Genomic DNA, 16,074 nt, shown 5'->3' on the forward strand with positions numbered 1-16,074 from the left:
TCTACCTTTGCATTTCTTCCCTGAGACTCCTTTCCACGTTGACCTTTCTCTGGAACCCTGCCACCTAGCCCACTACTTGCCACTTCGCTTCCTAGTTTGGTGCAATGTATCATACATAAGATCTTGCCCTCCTTTTAGCCTTCCATTTGCACCACCTGACTACTGCCTAGACCTAATCGTGTCTCCATAGCCTAGCCCTCCATTTATGCAAACATTGTCAACCCTCACGGTCTTTACCATGGTCTTTATCCATGACCCGCGTGTTACATTTGACATAGCCATAAGTATCTACAAGAGAGGAAAGGTCTAGAAATCCAACCGTATCTATCAACAACAAGAAGGTTTGATCAGTAGGAACAGCCCCCAAGTCACTTCAAAGGTGGTTGTACAAGGCTTCAAAATATGAGCAAGGACATACACAAACGATTAGATCTAGTTAGTCCAAAACTAGATTTGAAGCAATAACATTCTGTATGGTAGTCTGCTACTAGTTTCACCATTGACAAAATGATAGGGAAATCAGCATTGAGGGAGGAACTATCCCTTATGTTCCTTATTATAAATTGGAAAATCTTAAGCCTATGAGCTGCTTGCAGATTTGACTATTTTGGCACATGGTGTGCAATTAGAAACCCACAACACACCCAAAGACAAAGCATTGGACAAGAGGTTCAAACCATTTAGAGCTACAAAGCCTAGTATATATAAACTCGATCAAGTATTGTGAGTACTACGACACTTGCAAACACTAAAAGATACATGATTTAGGGTTAGGCTTGGCATTGAAGATTTTCGCATTACCTGTACGTAGTGCTCCAAACTGTGAGGCAATCCATAGTGAATGACCTAACAACCATACAAAAACAATGACTGTCATTTCTATCATTATTGCAAAATATCAATTGCATCCACTTAGCAAATATTCAAATTCAACCAATGACCATAGATATACAACAAACTGATTATAATTGGATATTAAATTACTTGACCATGTTTGTTATTAATACACTGAAAATGGCACTCTAAAGTACCAAAAAATCCATCAATAATCTTGCTTAAAAGTTCCTCCTATTCAATTAATGTATGCACAACACTTTTCATATATACGAAATTAAAACCATAGGTTCCATCCAGCAATTGTGAGTGCAAAATAACAAGTTACTGATGCATGCCAATTTGTTGTAAAACTAGGATTGGTCATTCATATAACATAATTTAGCACCACATAACTTTGCAAAATCGAACCTTTATGATGAGTACTTATTGCTAATCAGCTCGATCTATGTCATGACAAGGCACAAAAAAAGAGATTGTAGTGAAGGAACCCAAAAATGAATCACACTTGCCATGCAAATCCATTGCAAGAGTATAATTTATGGTCCTTCACAAAAAAGGTGAGGGGTGAGGGAGTGTCTCCTATTTGCATCACCCTTAATATTTATACAAGAGCATAATTAGTGGTCCTTTTCAGAAAAGACGAGGGGTGAGGGACTCTCGCCTATTTGCACCACCCTTAATGTTTAAAGACCTTGCAGTGATTGCCCCTAGATTTAAGACCCATGCATGCTCAACCTTGTTATATGGCATGATTTACACCATACAAGACTTTTCCTTCTAATTCTTCGCCAATGTTATTGCTTCTGAAACACACAACTTGGTCATTAGCATGACTGCAACTTGGGTTGAGACCACCATTGCTAGTATAGCAACAATGGAAATATTGAGGTGAAAAGGGGATGAGGAGAAAGAGAACCATTGACATAAGGGGATTTAGAGGAGAGGGGAGAATCATTGCAAGAAGGGGAGCAAACAAGTACTAATGGGGAAAGAACCACCTTTGATGGCACCAAGGTGCCATTGAGGGGGATGCCCAAACAAATTAAAGTCTCTTAGACTCCCACAAGGTGAAGCAAGAAAGGTTCACTAGACAATTATAACTGTTGATAGGCAGATTTCGAGGACCCTGATTATGAGCTGCTAGTGATAGGAACTAGGTGGAACTAATACTATTACACATCTTAGGTCATGTTTTGCATGACCTAAGATGTATGCTGTTATACATCTTAGGTCATGTTTTGCATGCTAGGACTCGAAGTTTATTTGCGTGAAGATAGAAACTAAGTGTTGATTGTGGAACTAATGGTAGCGGCGGCGTGGTAAAGAGCATGCAATTAAAAAAAGCAATTGCATCTTCCCAAAAAAAGTTGCAGTCACTATTTTTGCGATAACTTTCGATCCGTAATTCGGTTTTAGGAGTTTCTATTATCGACGTGAAGTGAGAGCGAGATTTATGACTTTCTAGAAGAAGTCAAGGTTGAAATCAAAAGAAGAGAGGGTCAAAAACTCAGAATACGATAGGCGACTTGTTTGTTGAAAAAGGTGTAGAAAAGCTGATGTTTTTTAGGAGTAGAGGAAGTTTGTGTCTTGGAATTGAAAGAAGGGTGGTGCTCTTAGTTTGCGCCATACCGGAGTCCCCCTTGTGTATGAGAGCCTCTTTTGAGCGCTGTTCTTGTTTGCAAAAGCGAAAATTAAAAGTGTGGGTTATAGAGGTCATGGTTGCTAAAAGGTGTGCTGATGAAATATATGAGTTGCCGACTCTTTTCTAGTGTTTGGTGTATGTTTGTGTGTTAGAGGCCTAGCATAAAGGTCACCAATGGTCTTCTGGTTTCTCTCATCACCGTATTTAGAGTTTTTCTTCAAGAACGCAATTCTTATACACATAAGACCATGCACGCCTTGGTTGCACAAATCTTGACCCCAATGAGTCAAAGCAACCTGGGTAAGAAGAAATACAACATATTACGTAGAGCAAAGAATCGCCTGAGCGTGTTCCCAAGCACTCCAAAATGCATTCACTTGGAACTTGGCAATCCACTTCACGACAATCCGGTGGACTTGGTAAAATCTCCCGCGCCACGGCATTTTGGCATTGGTTTTCAACCTAACGAGGACTCAGACAGTGATGCGACAGAGGATGCTCTTGAGTATGAGGATGATGATGAGGCCCAAGACCAAGGTGATGATGAGGCTCAACTGGATGAGAGAGAGGCCTCTATCTCTATGCCACCTTCATGTCATTAGGCTGACTTTTCTTTTTCTATATACCATGTACTTAAGTGAGTCTAGAGTCCTATTTTTATTGACGAGTAGACCCAAGGCTGCAAGCTTGAAGCATGGGCTACTTTTATTGTATTTTGCAAATCATATGCTCTCTTATCTATAATCTTTTGCACTTCTATGGCATTATGAGAATTGAAAACATCTTCACGCTGTCAATTTCGATTTTCTGTGGATTTTTGTGTGTTCTTAAAAAGTTTAAAGCTGAAATGGAAAGTTTAGAGCTGCTAAAAGTATTCTTTTCATATTTTGGTATATTCTCATGTGATTTGATGAGGTGTCATATGGAGTAGTGGTCTCGTTCTCGTCCCTGCATTCCACTTCGCCTTTCCCATAATGTTCTTGTTCCCTAGTGAGTATGTCGGCTGAGCCCAACAAGAGCACGATCATGAATTTTTTCTTCGGTGACCCGACCCAAGGACAACAAGGCACCACACACAACAAATAGCCAAAAAGCACAACTTGACAAATCCTACCATGCGTGGACACTCACATGAGGACCACAATTCTACTTCAATATGGGGAGACAAACCACTAGAGTGACGGTAGGACTTGTCTGACGATAGGCTATCTCATTGAGACTACAAACAAGGAGGGATGGGCTTGGATAGGCCAAGCGCCAGAAGCAATCTCCTCGATGCCAACCCTCACCGAATTTGAGCCGCTGTCAGACGAGCTCATCTCGTCTCTTCTTAGTCATATGATGGACTTTGTCCCACTGACAACATACACAGATCCAACCACTCGAATGGACACTTCACCAATTGGTACATTGCCAAGTGATTCCTCCTTGGTGTATTCCCATTTTGGATTTCCCCTGCAACAGCAACAAGGTGTACTAGTTTTTCTTCATCATAGACATCAACCTTGGGTAGGGGTGCCTGTTGAGTGGCCCTATCCTTAGCTTTCGGTTTTTTTCAATCTCATAGACCCTTTGGTCTCTCATAGATGTTAATAAACTCTCTCTCTCTCTCTCTCTCTCTCTCTCTCTCTCTCTAAAAGCTAGCTAATGGAAAAGTTCTAGACACACAAGGGCTAGTAGCTGAAATGTTGACATGGGGAGGTAAGAAGAGAAAAAAAAATCTTATCAGGGTTACGGATATAACTCTAGAGGAAGGGTTTTCTTCGAAATGGCACCGTAATAGGATCGTACCGATCCATAAGGGGGGAGATAGCAAAGATGGCACAGAATTATCAAACAATCATGGTGAGCAGACTAATGGCAAAGCTATATGGCACTATCCTTGAGCTAAAAATCAGCAAATGGTCACACGAACAAGGAGTCAAAGCACCATCCCAAGCAGGGTTTTGTCCCAAACACTCAATGGTGGATCATCAGATTAAGGGCTGCAACAGAAGGAGCCAAGCATAAGAAAGAGTTTATCTATTTTAGCTTTGTAGATGTCAAGAAAGCCTTCGACACAGTTCCACATAAGAAGTTGTGGGAAGGCTAGAAAAACTTCAAATCCCTCTATAACTCAAAGAAGCCACACACCAACTCTATGATAGAGTTTAACCAAAGTTACCACATCCGTTAGTAGATGGATCATGCTCCAAGAGAAAAGCTGTCATAACAGTGATATAGAGGTGAAGCAAGGCTGCCCCCTCTCACCAACACTTTTTGGCCTCTTTAGTGATGATTTAGAAGAGTGGATGAGAATACATAGCACGGAGGTGTTAGTACATGAAGTCAAGTTGAGTGTGTTTTATAATGTTCTACTAGGAGTTCTAGTAGAGTCTTATGTGTGAGTGCCACATGTCATATTGGGAGATATCCCACACACTTTGGTATTCTAGTGTACGTCTATCCTATATATGATTGTACTTGTGTGTCACATCAACACACATCATGGAGTCTACATCAAGCTTTATCAATGTGAGTCTTTCCGTTTTGGTCTATTGCTCATTTCCATTTCCTTTCACTTTCATTATGTTTCCATTTGAGTACTATCTTCTCTCGCCCTCCCTCTCCACCATGTTCCTTCATGTGGTATCAGAGCCATCCTCCCTCCTCCCTTTCTTTCTTCCTCCATCCTTCCTTCTCATAGTCCTTTCCCTCTTGCTCCTTGCTCTTCCAAGGGATTGAGGTGAGGGAGGCCCAGAAAGAGGAGCTACTCTCCCTCTTTCCTCTTGGAAGGCGGTCCTTCTTCCTTCACCCTTAGCCTCTCCATGAGCTGCCGATCTACATCGACTTTGGAGCTATTTTCGTAGAGTTGATTCGTGCAGCTGCTCATGATTTACTGCGGATTTCTGTCTCAAATTTGCTGCAGATTTGTGCTTAGATTTAGAGCAACTTGTCTACCATTCTCATGGGCATTAGTGGACATCTTCGTAGAGGAAAAGACAGGTCGTTTTTCTCTTAAAAGCAGCCCGTTTTTGCTGAAAGACAACTCGTTTTTGCTATTTTTGGGGCGTTTTTGTTAAGGAAATAGTTGCTTACTGTTGTGGAGACATTTCTACTACTGTTCACCCTAAAAATGACCTCATTTGGAGCCATTTTTGAAGAAACGCCCTACTTGAAGAGTGTTGATGCTGCTGCTATTCATGCCTCAAGAATGCCACGATCTGCTCTGACTGCAACATGAGCCGCTGCCTACGCTATTCTAGCTGATCCGATACCTTTTCTTGGTCGTTTTCCGCCCCGACTGCAAGCTAAGCTGCTGCTACGGCCCAGATTATTATAGCCTTTGCTTCAAGCTCGCACTTCAGCCCGTACTGCTGCAACATTCGTAGCAGACATGGAGTATTCCAAAGCGGGAATTGTCATTGAAAAGTTTTCTAGTAAGAACTTTCCAACTTGGCAAACCAAGCTGAGGCTTCTGCTTATGAAGGAAGGTGTGTGGCAAGTGGTTAGTGGCAAAGGTGTAACTGGATGATAGGAGTTAGATTCCTGGATTAGGCGATAGTGTTGAGAGGCATGGGCAAAGAGGCATGGCAAGGAATATGGATTAGCGTGGATTTCTAGAAAGGTATGGAGGATAGTATTGGAGTTAGGTAGGGATGTGAGTAGATCAGAACAAAGAGTGGCAAGATAGGGGAGACTAGATTGAAGGTAGACAACATATTCCTCCCACAGATCCCTATCACTTCTGGTAGGCATTGACAACTTTAATTTTGGATTTTTAGAAAGGACTCAATGTGAACCTTTAAGCTTGAGAAATGAGGAATTTCACAAAATCCAGGGGTGGGTGATAATAAAAGAGAGGTTCAATGCTTCAATGCCCTGAGAAGCATGCTTGGTTTAAAACCAAGCTTTATATCTTTTTTTCGAGTGCGGCGCGTACCGGCGCATCCCTCAGAATTTGTATATAGCTGTTATATACCTCATCGGGGGGAACACAAGGATAGCATGCGGATGGCCAATATTGCTTTTTGGGGCTGGTTCCTATCTCGCTATCGGGGAGTGGCACATCCCTCATTAAGAGCTATAATTGGTATATGGCTTTTATATACCTCGACATGCTTTACGTCGCCGGTTTCGTCGACAAGCTGGCGACACAAACTTAGAGGCCGCCATGCCCTTCACTCCAAAAGCTGACGCACTCGCTGATGAGTGAAGGAAAAGCCCGCATGCCGTCCGCTAGGCCCTCAACCACGTGGATATGGGTAGCCAAATGCTATGCTTGTGATACAGAGCTCAACACAGCACTCACCCTTGACATAACCAAATGACTACTACATAGTCAAATCAATTTCCATTAGACCCGGAACGGGGGGGAGTAGGGCATACGAAGACAAGACGAGCCTAGCCATCTGTACAAAAAGATCTCAGGATACGAGGTGTGGATCTCATAATCCGAATTCAAAAGGGACTCATTTCAAGTGCTATATCCAAAACGTACAAAATTTTGGAAATATGGGGAAGGTGAGTGGAAAGGTTGCAAAAAAGGATTGAGTTATATGTCAAGGTTTACTCATATGTCATTGAAGGAAGTTATATGGATGTCTAATAAGAATATATTATGAAAGCTTGCAGCTAAATATGAATTAAAACAAATGCTCCATAAAGCCATTGTTAAGATATAATACCTTCTGGTCAGGTGCGAAACAAAAAACAAGTCGCCTAAGTTGCCAAGAAATAGTTCATTTACATGAGTAAGAAAACGGCATATTTCCACCGGTCGCTTTCATTTCGTATATTAGTTATCTTGTATGTCTCATGTAGTTCCCCGCGAATTAGCATCAAATGGTTCTTCCATAGGCATAAATAAGTCACGTTGGTAGCTGGTCGGCTTTGCAAGTCCCGAGAGGCTCTATATACTACAGAGGTTGGTTCACACTTTACAGCATTGCTGAAGAGGCTTTAGATCCTTTCGGGTGGCCCTTGCAGGTCACCCTCCCTTCTTGGTTGGCTGGTTCTGGCTCTTCCCTGACCTAACAAAAATGTTCAATATTACTCGAAAACAAATAGGTTGGACTGGAGAAGATTTTTGCCTCAGGGGAGGGGCTTAATCCCCCCCCCCCCCGTTTCACCTTCAAGAATTAGATTCCCGAAATGAATCACGTCCCACACAATTCTTACCATTTTTCCTCCTCTACTGTCGTCTCAAAGCCTGCAAGCATTAAGGGTGTGAAGGGCCTTGTACCTTCTCCCCAATGTAAAATTTAGCAAGAAATCTGCAGCCGAAAACAGCAAAAAGAGAGCGCCTGAACGGCTCAACATGGCCAAAGGAGAAAGAAAGAAAGTTTATTAAAAGTCTTTAGAAGACCAAAGGGTCAATGAGACTAAAAGAAACCTGATACAATGATCTGAGGGGTGGAGTTACTAAACAAGTATTAACACCCATGATGAGTGCAAAAAAAAACATTATCATGATCATAACCAAAAACATCACTATAACGGCATCAGTATAGAGAGAGGAAAGCTCTCCGAGGCAAGACGTCAATCCTGAGAAGGGGCGCCACTGTATGAGGCTGCTATGGTGGCATAAAACCTATGATGGAGTGTTGGCACCTATCGGCATGCATCACCTCCTAGCTAGGGCTTTGCCGCGAACAAGCACCACAATCACCCCTTTAGGTTGTGTCTCTTTTCTAGTAAAAGAGGGGAGGTCCCCTAATGTGATCTGCCTCAGCCCATTGGCAGTCTATCATATCTCTGGCTCAGGTCCTCGGGTCCTCGTCTCTGTAAGTCCTGCTGATCGTTGCTATTTGGTCGAAAGAACTCATTGATCAAGCTTTGGGAGGAGTCTGACTAGGTACCCTGATCACACTACATGGCCCAAGGAGGAGGAGAAGCCAAGAAATTAGCAACCCAGATAGCAATAGAAAGGACAACAGCAGAGACCACGGGTGTAATCAACGCCCAGACGACACGCAACAGTCTTCAGACAAATAGCACCGTTGTACATAGACCTACAACCGCAACAACCTCAACATCACTCGTTGATGACTCCCTGGATCCTAAGGCCTCTCAAACAGTGCCCCCCCCAAAAAAAGAAAAACAAAGCGGAATGAATGGGGTCTCAAGACTATATTGAAGCGGTGGTAGGCATCTATTTGTAGTCCCATGCCTACAAACCTACTTGCTCGAGCATACCAGCTCCTCTGTTATAGATGAAGTCATGCCCAGCAAGGTTCTGATCCTTAGTAAGGTCGTCCGACCCGCCCTGCTGCCCCTATGCCACACTCTGGCACCCCCAAGGTGGAGGTCATAACGATGGTGGCATTTGATACGGAAAACCTAGTGCGTGGGACCCCATGAACATTGATGTTCAGAACATTATTGGCTCTCTGCTGCTGCTCAAGTATAAGGTGGCTGAAATGGTTGCCTTTGCAGGCCAGCGTTTCATGACATCCACATCAATTGCAGGTCCCTCAACGACGGTCTGGATAGTGGCGATTGCTCCTCTATCTCGAGGCCATTCGTTGGGCCTATCTCTACCCGGAGCTGGGGGTCCTCTATCTCCTTCCGGAGATCAAACTCTACTTGGGCTTTGATGGTGTCACGCTTGAGAGTGTTTATCTATTGCTGTTTCTCCAGCTGTCTGGCCCAGAGGTGATGCATCTTCATAAAGAGCTACTGCAAGATGTTCAGGGGGACAATGGGATGCTATGATCGATAGGCGTGTAGCATAGAGGAGGTGGGCAGAGTATAAGCTGGAGAGAAACCAGCCATCATCTGGTATGACATAGGTACGGGGGGGGGGGGGGGGGGGGGGGGAGAGGATGCACTGTGTGAGTGGAAGGGGGGAGATATAGATATATATTAACGTCTCTAAAAGGCCAAACGGCCTATGAGACTAAAACAGTTGATACATCTGCTAGTGTTGTCTCATCAAAGAGAACAACAAAATAAATAAGCTGAAGGCTGAGAGCTACTAAAGGTACTTACAGTCGGCGGAGGGACTGCAAGTGACCCAAAACTAATGAAATACCAAGCAAGTATTTACTAAAAGTACCAATTGATCAGCATAGGCAGAAAGCTAATTGATAAAAGAGTTGCACTCTTCTTATGTCAAAAATCCCAATCATGGGCAGCTCTAGGATCTCATAACTCGGTGCCACACGTTTCCTGTGTTTGGCAATGATGGCACGGATCCGATGAAGATATGGGTGCCGGGGACGGGGTCTTGGGAGCCTGAGCCTCCGCGACTTGGATATGGCGATGGCTCGGTCCAAAATCACACCACTAGAGTGTGGCAATCTGCCTGTGTGTGATAAGGTGGTGGTGGCGTCAGGGGTTTCTGATGGCGGGGAGGGCATAAAACTAGCTGAGGTGATGGCAGTGAAGAAGTCTCTGAGTGTACTTTGCCTGGGTGGGGCTGGTCTCGACTGTCTGTCTCCCAACAAAGTCTCTCTATGTCGCTTGAGCTCTGATAAAAACAAACCCAAGCATTTTTTATCTTCGTACTCCATCACCCTACGGAGTGGGCCAAATCCTTTTCTGAATAGACACTGGTATCTTCCTCGGATTTCATAATATACCGTGCATCTACATACGTAATGCTCCTCGTAGAGAGAGTGGGAGACTGGTTGGAAGACGGACCACGGGAGTAGCAGTGGCCCTTGTCAAACAATGAGCTTCCTCTCGAAGGCTACAATTGCTTGGGAGGTAATTTAAAAAGACCGTAGAGATCAAGAAACTTCAAGTTATGGATATCAAACTTAGTTATAATGTATTCATCATTGCTGTAATGGAGTGGAATGTGAGCTTAATCCTCCACAATCATTCTCATGCATAACTTGGAAATCCTCTCTTATCAGTTTGTGTTCTCATGTTCTTCCATTGTCTTTCATCTTTTGTTGCATTAGCCCTTTATTGCCATCAATTCTTTCTGGGATCTATCCATTCCCCCTTTTCTAACCATTAGGACCCCTCTTTGTACCATCCCCTCGTTACCTCTAGAGCTCTTCAAGGTAGCCTATGCCGGTCCATCCTTTCAATTTGCTTGTGTAGTTAATAATAAGTTGGCAAATCGCTTCGCATTCTAGAGGGGCAAGAGTCTAAATGTTGTTCAGACAGCACAATCAATCTAGACAACTCACTTAGGCTAAGGACAAGGCCTCTAGTTAGGGAACGAAAACCGGTTTTTTTTTTTTTTTTTTGGGGGGGGGGGGGGGATTTGTTAGAGCCAGTCAGGGTTCACATGAAAAGTAATGCTCTCTTAATGTCGTGGAGAAACCCAACAGGATATGGGACTAACTGGATGAAACTAAGAAGTATGATTGCTTGCTGCAGCTCTTCTAGCTTAGAGCTTTCCAATGTTTCTTTGTTATGCCCATATGTCTCCATGATACACCCACCAATTTGCTTGGGAGGTGATTCAAAATGACCATAGAGATCAGAAGGCTTCAAGTTATGGATGTCAAACTCAGTTCTAACGTACTCACGATTCCTGTAATAGAATGGGCGTGAGCTTAATCCTCCACCATCATTCGCTTTCCCTATACATCATCCATATTCGCTATTCAAAGTATGTCTTGTTTCCATAAACAATCATGGTGTTTAAATCTTTTCTATATAAGGCCATCTTCGCTTTCCATACAGCTTACATGTTATTATCATCTTTTGTTGCAGTAGTCCTTTTATTGCCATCAATTTTTTTGGGATGTCCTCTATATCTGTTCCCCAATTTCCACACAATTTGACCTCTCTTCGTACCACTCTTTCCTCTCGTTACCTCTACAGTTTTCACAGTAGCCTATGCTGGTATATTTTTTCAATTTGCTCATGTAATCTCGTTCTAGAGAGACAAGAGGCTGGATGCACTTCAAACAACACAAGCAATCTAGACAACTCGTTTAGAAAGGACCCGTTTAGGACGGGGAAAGGAGCCCGCAGACGTGAAAGGGGGGGTTCAGTGGGACGAAAGAGAAGAGGGATAGGGAAAGACCAGTAGGAGGTGGAAGAAGGGGTGCTAAGGTGAGAAACGGTGTACCGTGGGGAAGGCAGCAGCTGATGCATAAAAGTCATTTGCTTGGTTCCAAACAATCCAGTAACAAGGGTATATACACATTATAAGCCTTAAAAGGTAATGGATACTGAAAGAAATAATGTGAAGAAAACTTACTGCACGCACATCACTCTTGTCAAGCCCCAGTCCAAAAGCTACTGTTGCTACTACCTGCAGCCAAAACACATGACAAAATTTAGCTTATATATAAAAGAACCATGAATTGTATCCTCTTTTTAACCAGATCAAAAGGAATCTTGTCTACCAGCCCTCTTGTACAGCTTCCACTCTCTTTTTCTGTTGTTTTAATGGGAAAAAGGAGGATGATAAAGCCATCATTTGCAGACTGGGGAGGGGTCACCAATAGCCAAAAGGAAGTCCTAGGGAAAAAGGCATGTAAGTAAGGGTACAATTAGCTTTTTATGTGGACATAAATACAATTACATCTGAATGAATGCAGAATAGTTTAACTAAAGAAGTTTAGCAAAATAAAGCAGCAGACTAAACAGGAAGCATTCCTACAAATGGCTCTCAAAACACCCAATTTAACCATTTTACATTGGCAGTTACAATGCTTGCTCCTCAATCTCCTTTTGGAACAAGGATTATCGAGGTAGCTGCACATAATTCCCCTTCCTTTCTTTTTCTGTTTTCATTTCATCTTTTTCCTAATTTTCATTTTTCCCCATGCAGAGAAAGAGGGGGCCCGAGGTGGGATGAAGTGTGCATGCGAGACCGATCAATAACCAATAGAGAATACATGGCCTCTCCTCACAGCTCTTTAATAAGCTTGAATGGGCACAATCAAGGTACACGTCTCAAAGAAACACCTTAAAATTATGCATTTTGTAAACTCTATCAGCCATGATACAAGCTATCCTAGACTAAGTTATTGAACCTCTGCCATACCATGGGGTTACTTGGGGTTTTACCTGCCCGATTAATCTAGAGACGGTTGCAACTTGGATCATTCTCCTAAGTTGGCCAGTGCAAGACAATGCCATTTCTTGGAAAACACCTTCCTTAATTCCTCACACCTCTTAAGGAGTTCCTTGAGTGGAAGCAGACCATTAACCGTGTGCCATTCTTGGAGCAAATTTACCAAATTTAAAGGGATGTGACTCAAAAATGGAGGTGTTTAAGGACGAGACATGAAGGTACCCAAAGAATATAAGTAAATCAGGAAGTGTGCACATGTTTATAAGGCCAAGATCCTACCAAAACCCCTCTAAAAATGGCTATAGATCCCCATAGCAAACAACTCCCCATCCCCCCCAAAAAAAGCACCAAACCCCACACAACATAACCAAGTCCACACAAACCTAACCCAAACATTACTCAACCAACACCTAGCCCAAGCCCACTTAGGTGCCAACCATAGAAAGCCTAAGAGAGGTTGCATGACAACCAAGATCACACAAGGAGGGTGTAATTGTGGTCACACAAGGAGGGTGCAACACAATTAAGGAGAGTCAAGAGAGGATGCCAAGAGAGACACTGAGGTGGACAAAAGGAGGGAGAGAGGTGGAGGCGAAGGCCGTACACAAGAGAGAAGCCCAACTAGAGCAGCAACTACGGCGCACAAGTGAGGGACAACAAGCAACAGGGAGAGGTAAGAGGTAGAGCAGAGCAATGAACAGAGCAGGGGAGAAGGGATGGGAAGAAACCTACTCCCCCCCAGGGCCCGAACACGCACCTCTTTTTTTTTTAACCCACGACAAACCCTTATTGGATTAAGGTAAAGCTTCGAGGGGTCGGCATTGGACATGTGGCACTAACTCATCCAGCTTTGTAGGAGAGCCAAGTTAAAAATATATATGCAGATTCAACTTGTTCGGCCTTTCAACTCTATGATCTATCATCCCTTTCAACTCTATGAACAATCATCTTGGTTCATAAAATCGACAGCAAATGGTGGCTGGGATCTCGCCTTTCCATCCATGGCAATAAAAGACCTCTATATAGTCCATTTGACAGTTATCAATGTGTGTGTGTGCAACGTGTGCATGCATGTACAAGATTGGTCCGCCTACAAAATGGTCATAGTATGAGTCTTTGAATACAAACCATTTTCACACTTGTACTATCCATTATCTTCTCCTTGTTGCATACTTTTGTCATGTAGGTACTTTTAACTCTCTGAAAATGGCTCTCGACTCCCAGTCATGCCATTGGCTATTGTAGAGCTATTCTAAGAGAGTCCGGGAAGGGGAAACAGGGAAAAAGTGAGAAAATTATGATTTCTATTTTATGGCACCTTCCTCCTACCAGAAACCCCCTTTAAAAGTGGTTGAAGAACTTGAATTTGAGGATCTGCATCCATTTTCAGAATATTCATAAAAATATATAGGTATTTGTTGAAGGGTGGATTGAGACACTTGTAGAAGTATTACCACTAGCCTAGGCCGCCTATGTAAGGACGAGGTCTCTTGAGATCTACAGAGTCTATGAAAACACTTCAAACAATTCAAATAGAAGTTTGTGCGATGATGTGCACAAGACCACAAGGCAGAGGCAAATGTGAGGCAGACACATGGTGAGCATGAGGCAGGTACGTGAAGCAAATACAATGAGAAAGGTACAATTTGCTGAAGAGAAGAAAAGAACTAACAAATGTAGAGTAAACAAAGTGAAGAGATATTCCAACAAGTCCCAACAGAGACTTTCCTTATGCGAGAATATTACACTTGAGTACAAGGTAGCCGAGACCATAGCTCAGGTCGCTTGGCTCCTTCTCCAAACTCAATCGTTCTTCCCACTCTTTGCTCCCACAATTATGTCGCTCCCCATGGTCACACTTCCCTTGCCCGGTTGCAAGGGCCACTTGTCACTGCCAGCTGCTCCTAATTGCCACTCTACTGCATAGTTTAGATGTTGCAAGGCCTCCCATGTCCCATATGCCTTCCCTTAGTCCACCTATCTTGGCAGATACCCTACTTCAGTCTGTTGCCTGCACTGCTTTACCATCAAGCCACCTGACAAGCACCATGCTTTTGTCCACTCCTATACCACCTAGTGTTTGCATCTTATCTACCCACAAGTGACCTTGCTTCGAGCTCTCTTGCCCCTTGTCTCCAATCAAATCCATTGACTGGCCTGACTTGTCTGTACTGCCACTGTCACAAAGATCTCATGTTTGCCCTATGACAACAGCATAAAATTGGTAAAATTCATGAGTTGTAATACTTTGATTTTCGCCTTGACAATGAGCAGAGTTCAAGAGCCACATCTAGCTTGGCATCAATCAAGTGGTGCTCATCAACAACCTCTAGCTACCCATGTCTGAGATCATGTGTAGGAGGAATCTCTTAGTGGACCATACCATGAACATTCAAGAGCAACATAGCCCCAAATCTCCCATATCTACTAGAGTGACTACCACCACATTTGCAAGGGCCACATCATGAACCACTACATCTTGAGAGTGATCCATCATATCAATATATGCAAGTGGTTTAGTAGTGTCCTCTACTTCAAATACCATGGGCATAGTCTCAGTCTGAGGAGGAAGCAGCATTCCAATGGCCTTTACTCCCAAGGTCGCAATGTGACAGCTGCCTTTTGCATCTGCATCTAGCACTAGCACAATTGACGGTGGCATCAGCTCCGCACAACAATAAAGGAAGAAATATGTAAGTAGTCATCTGTACAAGCAGAAATACAGGATTGTTCCCAATAGCATACTCTGGCTGTCACAGAAGATCAGAGTTGTGTTACCATCCTGAGCATGATGCAAGTCATGCAGAAGCTTCCTTAACCACATACATTTCATAGTGGCTGAATTTGCAGCTTTGTATTCTGCTTCACTAGAGGAGAGAGACACGTGGTCTTGCTTCTTATTGAGCCATGAGATGCACGCTGAGCCCAATGAGAAGCAATAGCCGGAAGTGGACATGCGATCATCGATGTTCCTTGACCAATCTGAGTCAATGAAGCCACTCAAAGAAATGTCACCATCTGGAGCATAATGCAGCTCATAGGAAAGTGTACCCTGTACATATCTGAGAACCCTCTTCGTTGCATTCCAATGCGTGATTGTGGGACAATGCATGAACTGGCTAAGAAGCCTTGTGGCATAGGCAATGTCTGGCCGTGTGGAGCATAAGTAGATCAAACTGCCAACCAAATTGATCCAAGTCAATGAGAGTGTCGATGAAGTTACTTGCTGTGGCTACTGCTCCAATGGGCTCACTTTGTGCTCACCTTGAGGACTTCGCGAACTTTCGTCGCACGTAATGCCTCTTGTACCGAGTTTGGTCTGCCAGAAGTCTTTTCTCCACTCTCCTCAAGTACCTCCTAGTTCTCTCACTAGTCCCTTCAAACGTTTCAGAACTACTCGACATAAGACCTCTCCCTACAACCCTAGAACATCACTTCACTTGTGCTACTCAACACCAGTAGTGTCCCACCGTGATTGCCATAAACTGTCTGAGGAGGGGGGGGGGAGGGGGGTCTAACACTTCCGAAAGTGTTACCGGAGGCCTAGGGCCACTCGTGCGAGGAGCAAGTAGGGGAGTGTCCCTAGTATCACCAATGGTGCATGCAGAACGATGTTGTCAAC

The 16,074-nt window shown here is 43.5% G+C and overlaps 1 protein-coding gene across 1 annotated transcript in view; it reads right to left on the reverse strand.

Annotated features, from left to right (window-relative positions):
- LOC147895505 (DEAD/DEAH box RNA helicase family protein) overlaps positions 1-16,074 on the reverse strand; it is an 89,417-nt gene that overhangs the window by 29,382 nt on the left and 43,961 nt on the right. The window contains exons 11-12 of the mRNA XM_087383475.1: positions 11,631-11,684; positions 802-846 (exon numbers count right to left, since the gene is read on the reverse strand). Coding sequence (XP_087239601.1) covers positions 802-846; positions 11,631-11,684 — 99 coding nt within the window. The remainder of the gene's footprint in view (positions 1-801; positions 847-11,630; positions 11,685-16,074) is intronic.

This window comes from Dipteris shenzhenensis, chromosome 13, assembly GCF_047967505.1.
Source record: "Dipteris shenzhenensis isolate YYH24624 ecotype China chromosome 13, Dip_SZ_1.0, whole genome shotgun sequence".
Taxonomy (NCBI): Eukaryota; Viridiplantae; Streptophyta; class Polypodiopsida; order Gleicheniales; family Dipteridaceae; genus Dipteris; species Dipteris shenzhenensis.